General features: G+C 44.5%; 1 protein-coding gene across 1 annotated transcript in view; it reads left to right on the top strand.

Annotated features, from left to right (window-relative positions):
- The window catches only part of LOC116216648 (cryptochrome-2-like), a 5,690-nt gene extending 200 nt beyond the window's left edge, over window positions 1-5,490 (top strand). Inside the window, exons 2-4 of the mRNA XM_031553438.1 lie at window positions 76-183; window positions 2,342-2,456; window positions 5,326-5,490. Of these exons, the coding sequence (XP_031409298.1) occupies window positions 76-183; window positions 2,342-2,456; window positions 5,326-5,472 (370 nt within the window). The 3' untranslated portion in view covers window positions 5,473-5,490. The remainder of the gene's footprint in view (window positions 1-75; window positions 184-2,341; window positions 2,457-5,325) is intronic.
- Window positions 5,491-6,817: the final 1,327 nt, after the last annotated feature.

Genomic DNA, 6,817 nt, shown 5'->3' with positions numbered 1-6,817 from the left:
GTTGCAGGGAGATCCGCGCTGGCGGTGCGGGAGGCTGCCGGGAACTTTATGTAACATTATTAGACTTCCCTTAAGCCGGCTGCGCCTCCCCGCCTCCGTCTCTGGTTCGTGGGGGGGTGCGCTGGCCCCGCTGCGTGGTCAAGCCGTCCGCTTCTTCCCTCTGAACGTGGGCAAACGTTTGGGGTGAGTCACGGCTGTGCAGAAAGCGTGCGTACCCGGCAGGCAGTGCCATTACATAACGCTGCCGTGCGGAGTCTCGCTGCCCCAGCCTTTGGAAATCCCGAGGCAGGTAGGGGTTCACCTCTGCGAGGCTGCCCGGCGCGTGGGTGAGCACATCTCTGCCCTCGTGTCACCCAGCGGGTGCTGGACGGGGCGCCCACCTGGCTGGAAATCCTCCTAAGCGCTCCGCCGTGTCACGTGGCCACGCGTCAGGCTGGGGAAGCCGTGGCTGTCGCTGGCTGCTAGCCTGGCTGCGGCTGAGGGCTGCTGGGGGGCCGCTTCCCTGGCATTTCTAGAAGGACTGGAAGGCCGGCGATGTGCAGCAGTCACCGCAGCGCAGGTGTTCTAATCACAGAAATTGGTTCATCGTGTTACTGTTGTAGCACGAATTGCTCTGTCCATAGGGCAGGCTTTCAAGCGGCAGCAGCAGGCAGAAGTGCTGTTTGTGTTCTGCTGACATTGCTCGTCTAGGAGAGCCAGAGCAATGCTCCCAACAGAGCAGTTTCTTAGACAAAGCCACCTTCACTTGCAGGTGTGTACCTACTGCAAATGACAGGAGTTAGTGCCACTGGGCTGCTGGGTAGAAGTGTCTTAGCAAACTGCTTGTGTTTACTGCAGTCCTCTTGTTTCTCAAAACGAACCCTGACTTAGTGTTGCTATTTTTTTTCATTTACTTGTATTCTGAGGTCTGTTCTTCAAAGTGAATGTTTACTTTCTACCTAGCCTCCAGAAGTGTATCGTGTTGAAAATCCCTTATTACTTAATTGCATATCATATGTAAGCCATATAGGCTTGTAACCCATGTTTAATCTTCAGAACACCTTGGAAGGGTGCTATTCCTATTTAACAGATGGGAGGTAGACGGGGAGTAGGGGAGTAGTTACTTCTGGTTATCCAAACCTGCTTCTGGGACTTGTGTGCTTTGGTGCTTGGCCTTTGTTGTCCTAAACCCTCAGCCTTCTCTTTCAAGAAGTGCAAAGGGATCTCGTTCTACCACAGACCTTGCAATTCCCATTACTGCAATACAGCTGAGCAGAGAGCTGGCCTGTCCTGTTTGCAGGCAGCTGTAGGTTAGCCTTCCTCTTAACCGTAATTTTAAGAGAGCTGATGCAGATACCCGTGTCTTCCAGGTCACACTGCCCAGTGGGCACATAGGATTGGGGAGAGGCAGAGGTCGGCAGAAACAGTTATCAAGGGCTGTGAGTTTCCCAGCAGCGCCACGTGCTGTTGCAGAGATTAAAGTTTTAAATCCGGTGTCTTTCACAGGGGTAAAACAAACTGGGGTTAAGATGTATGCTAGTGGAGGCAAGAACTGTACAGATGAAGTTGTTTCGTAGCAAAATGGAGGATCAGTAAGCTGCAGCGTTAAGAATTTAAAGGCATAAATGCAAAAAGCACTTTAAATGCCTTTTGATACTTATGGGGTGGGAGGAGATAGTTGATTGTCTTGGCATGCTTTCATCTTTGCTTCTCTGTGGTGCAAGATGAACTGCAGTTCTGTTTGTTTGCAGCCGTTCTAAGTACAGATGGCTCTTGCCTTGGGAGGTCTTGGTGCTCAGTTTCTTGCTATTGGTGAGCTAGGAGTGTATGTTTCTCTGCTGTGAGTGTACATTGCTCTGCCGTATCCTTTCCTATTCTGAGCCAGAACTGTAAAACTTGCACAGTTCCTGCAGCAATCCTTGGCGTATTGTATTGATATCTTTCTACTTCAAATGCAAAATTCCCCCTGTTCAGAATCCAAGGAGGAGTATGAATTACATGATCTATGCTCTTTTCCACTCAGATGATACAATGTGGGGAAAGTAATTGGCGGGGGGTACTCACTGCTCTGAGAGAGCATGGAGCAGAAAAGAGGAAAGAAGGAAAAAATCCTGGAAAGTTTTTATCTGGCTGAGCAGAACTTGCATAAGAATGGTAGGGAGCTGGCTGGTGCAGCAGTCTCATAACTGTAGACAAATGAGGGATGAATAAGAAGTCTTGCTTTTTTGTTGTTGTTGTTTTGTTTTTTTTCCCCTCTAACTTTCAGTTTGATTGTTGGTGCAGATTTGTTGGAGTCCACACAGAGCTTTCTCACTTGTCTTTGGCTGTAGCCAGTCTGATGGTAACTGCTCTTTTTCCTTCTCTGCAGATTTTTGCTCCAGTCTCTGGAAGATCTGGACAACAGTTTAAGGAAACTCAACTCTCGGCTGTTTGTGGTGCGAGGACAGCCAACAGATGTCTTCCCAAGACTTTTTAAAGTAAGAGAATACGCTACTTTTCTTAAGTGCAGTGAGGAAAACTAATGTCCCATTGTTGGAGATCACTTGGCTTCTTGTTACCTTCAGTGCTATCCATTATGGCAAGCTTAGGAGCTGTACATACTCTTGTACTCAACTTACAAAAAATGAGTAGAGTGTAACCCACTGCTGAGTGCCTGTACTTCTCTTTCTGGATGGTGGCTTTTGACTTTGCTTTTGCACATCAGGTCTCACAGGTCTGCACTGCAGTCCTGCTGCCTTTGCTCAGTAGAACCATCATATCCATATGCCTTTAGAGACGATTGAAAAAAAAATAAGCATATTGATCTGTAGTTGAAATGCAAATAAGGCTTTGTGTTATCATTCAAAATTCAGAAGCTTTTATGTTAGCTGACCTTCCTTGTCTGCTTCCATTCAAGGCTGCAGTTAGACAGCTCCACAGCAAAACACAGCTTGGGTCCAAGCTCCTTGTTGATGTACTGTTTAGGATAATGGAATATGCACTAACCTCTGTGGTTAATGATGGGTTGGTGGGTATGTTTCTAAAGTGATACTTCAGTACTGCAGACTGTGAGACAGGTAAGGTTGGCAAGAGGATCTCCTGGAATATAAAGGTTCCTCAAGCGTTAGAAGTGTATGACTCATTCTTCTCTGTCACGTCCTAACATTGTGTTTGCCATCGTTTTTGAAGCTTTCTGACAGCATTTTTGCTAGAATGACAAAGCTACAGGAAAACAGGGTTCACCGTGGTCTTATAAGCTGTGTTTGTCATGTAGATTGTACTTTATGTGTGGTTTACAGAAGTAGTGCCCCCAAAGCTTGCTGTAGCTCAGCTGCAGAAAAGGAAAGGTAAACTTGAGTCAGTACCCTCCTGCCATATGCTATTCTGATGTATATCTATGTAAGGAAGGCAGTCCTGGGGAGGGAAGTAGTGTATGCAGATCAGAAAGTGCATCAGTGTTTATTTTGGCTTCTTCAGGTTAACACGTGACAGAACCTATGTGCTACTTTCAGCCTTTTTAGAGTCTGGGTTATTTTTATCTTTTGATCTGCAAATAAGTTTGAACTATTAGTAGCCCATACCCTCTTTATTTTAGTTCAAGGATTGGCTACTCACAAGATAAGTGAAACTGTGTGGGAGAAATATACCCACTCTGATCAAAGAAACAAGAAGTAGCTGATAGAGTCTGAGGTTTGGAGGTATGGTTGTGGGATCAGCCGGGCCTAGGTGTTGGTACAATCTCTTCTGACTGGGCCAGTGATTCAGTGGGTATCTTACATGTGCTCTAACAGAGTTGAAAATAATGTTGGTGGGTTTTCTTGTTTTTGGTTTTTTTTTTTCATGCTACTACAAGGTAAATGTGTGGCATTCATGGGAATTCGGGCCTCTCCAGAGCTGATAAACTGAGCGGCAAATACTGGACAAATGAATGGCAGCAGCTCGTGCTTTGGTCTCAGCTGTTGTGGGGAGTTGGCACATGTGGTAATGCAGCACTTACGTCCAATTAATTTCTGCTCTTGCTGCTGGGAGCTGAGTTGTGTTGTTGGTAACTGTTGCTGCAGTGGCAGTGTGCATGGGTACAGTGAGGCAGGCAGATGAAGTGTACATGTTAGCTCTGCATTGACCTTTGTAGTAGTATGGGACTTCTGTCTCCTGCTGTGGTACATACATATTGTAGTTCTCTATTCTTCCTAATTTTGATTTTAGGATTCGATCTCAGAGTTCAGAAAGGAAGGGAAGCTTGTATGGTTGTTTTTTGCTTCTAAATTCCTATCCCAGTCTTGGGTCTTTGTTTTAAATGATCGTTAGTGAACTAATAAGATCTGCTCCTTGTGCTCTGTTTGTGTTTCTGATGCCCCTTAGGTCTGGTTCTGAGGTGGAAGAGACCATCCTGTGCTTACAGAGGTGACTCACTGTCTCACTTGGAGACTGGTTCACGTCTTGCTTGTGTGCAGGTTTTTTTAAGTGTCTCTATAGATTTCTGGCTGTGTTTGACTGGAGTGTTTGCTAAACAAATCTGTGGGCTGCTGCTCTGTTTGATGGATGCCTCTGGAGGGTCACTGTGGAAACCATTAAGCAGCTTCTCATAGGATTCATTTTCTGAGGAAAACTAGGCCATAGTCTTTGAGAGGAAACTGTGCACTGCCAAAGCCTGGAAGAGGCAGAGTGCTATTTCATAAGGCCTGTTCTGTGTAGTTTGTAAGAAATCTGTTGCAGGTGTGAAACACAAAGTGGATTTATGGATCTGCTAGGCTAAATAGAAATCCTACCTTTGGAGAGTTAATAGTTTAAATCTGAATTGTAGTATCATAATTACTTTTTGGAGCAGAGAGGTCTGCTAACTTTTCCCAATACCACATTTCTTGCTTTTGGCTTGGGCAGTGGTCTTCTATTATGCAATGGCTTTACAGGGAGACGTGGGAAAAGAATTTAGTGTATTGTCTTTAGTTGATAGTAGTCTGCATGTAATCCTTGCTCAAAAGTTCGTATTTTTGCATTGAAAGACTTCTCTGAAATCCTCTTTTTGCAAATACTGGAATGGGATGGATGGCAGGGCTTCTTTTGGATACAGCCAAACAAGGTGGTGTTAGACCAATCTGTAACCTAAGAACATAAATGGAGAAGAACTCCAGCCTCCTTTGGTGTGGTTTAAACCCAGCTTTTAAGAATTTGCACAGCATTTGCTAGAGCTGATAAGATTATTGGTTCTTCTGTTACTGGTTCTTCTGCCAGGCTTTTTTTTTAATCCACAGGAGCCCTCCCTAAGTTCCCAGGACTTGACAGTGGCAATTACAATTTCTAGAATGTAGTAATAGTGCTGTTTAAAAAGGTTTTCTTTTTGATGTCTGCGTGTGTTATTTCTTACAGGAATGGGGAGTCACTCGTCTCACCTTTGAATATGACTCTGAACCTTTTGGCAAGGAGAGAGATGCAGCAATTATCAAACTGGCCAAGGAAGCTGGTGTGGAGGTGGTCGTTGAGAACTCCCACACGCTCTACGACCTGGACAGGTAAGGGCAAAGTGCTGCCTCAGCTGGGATTGCTGTGGCTGGGAAGACTTCGGTCTCCTCATTTACTTTGATTACTGTATGTTGATCTCTGTCATCCCTTGTGAGCCTGGAAGGTGTCAGCAGGATTACTCTGCGCACTCCAGCTTTTGATTAGAGTGCGTCAACATGCTGACAGTGACGTGAATGTATAGAAAGGTGTTGCCTCAGGCTAACTAATCTGTACTTTACTGTCACTTAAGTTGCTCGGCTGTGTCCTGTTGATTGATTTCCTTGGGCATGTCCTGTCTGCGTGGACTGCTTTTTTTCACTTCACTGTATTAAAGGTGTCTGAGCTATCGTCTCAAACAGAATAAAGCAAGGCTTTAACTGATGGATGTGCCAGGACAGCTGGAAGAAGTAGAACAAGGTAGATTGGGACAAACTTACCTTATTCTAAAATCTGGAGGCCTTATCTTTATTGTGCATTTGTTATGGCGAAGTCTTTCCTATATCTTGAGGTTGGTTTATTTATATGTAGGTAAGGTCTTCTTAAGACAATCTTTCAGCTAAGACTGTACAGTATGCATAACATGAACCATGTTTCAGTGCTATTCTTACAGATTGGTTTCTTATTTTTCCTTCAGATGACTTCTATCAGTAATGTTGAATGTAGTTTTCCTCCTTTAAATCTTTAATATGCATAACTTCCCGTGCAAAGGAGCATTGCAGTTTAGCGTGTGCTTGTGAAAGTGTTTACATGTGAGATAGGGGAATTCTGCATCTCTCTCATGAGGAGGAAATCCTCTCTACTTTTTTGCATTAGAAGACGCTATGAACACTTACTTTATCCTCACTTCTTCAGTGGCCCTCATACCCTTCCTTGTGTCTTTATCATTTCCAACTTGGAGAGTCTTAGCTTATTAACATTTTCATTGGAATCTGTTCTGTAGCTGTTCTGATTTTTTTTGGTAGTCTTTGTATGTCTGTGTGTTTATGGAGGTGACAAGGAGTGGGAAGAACTGCAGCTGATATTCAGGGTGTAGAAGCAACATGCATTCATATAGTGCTATAATGTCCTTCTTCCAACAGTCTCCAGTGTTCTTGTTTGTCAGCTTTTCTGAGTGTCACTAAGCTGATGTTTGGGGGCTTCCTTCCTGAATGGCCTTAGACAGTTGAGAGGCCATTACTGTAAGTTTAAGATCACATAGCAATGTACATGGGGAGGGGGGGAAATGTGACTAATCCTGAATTTCATCTGATCTTTTCGTCATCTGCTCATAGGAAAATTTTTTGGTTGCCTTTCAGTTTCAGCTATCCAAGGTAACTTACTGCATCAGTTAACTTTGTCACTACACCCTTTGTCCTTTCTT

The sequence above is a fragment of the Meleagris gallopavo genome, chromosome 5 (assembly GCF_000146605.3).
Source record: "Meleagris gallopavo isolate NT-WF06-2002-E0010 breed Aviagen turkey brand Nicholas breeding stock chromosome 5, Turkey_5.1, whole genome shotgun sequence".
NCBI classification, from domain to species: domain Eukaryota; kingdom Metazoa; phylum Chordata; class Aves; order Galliformes; family Phasianidae; genus Meleagris; species Meleagris gallopavo.
The sequence above is the reverse complement of the archived record's forward strand: the minus strand, read 5'-3'. Positions and strand labels throughout refer to the sequence as shown.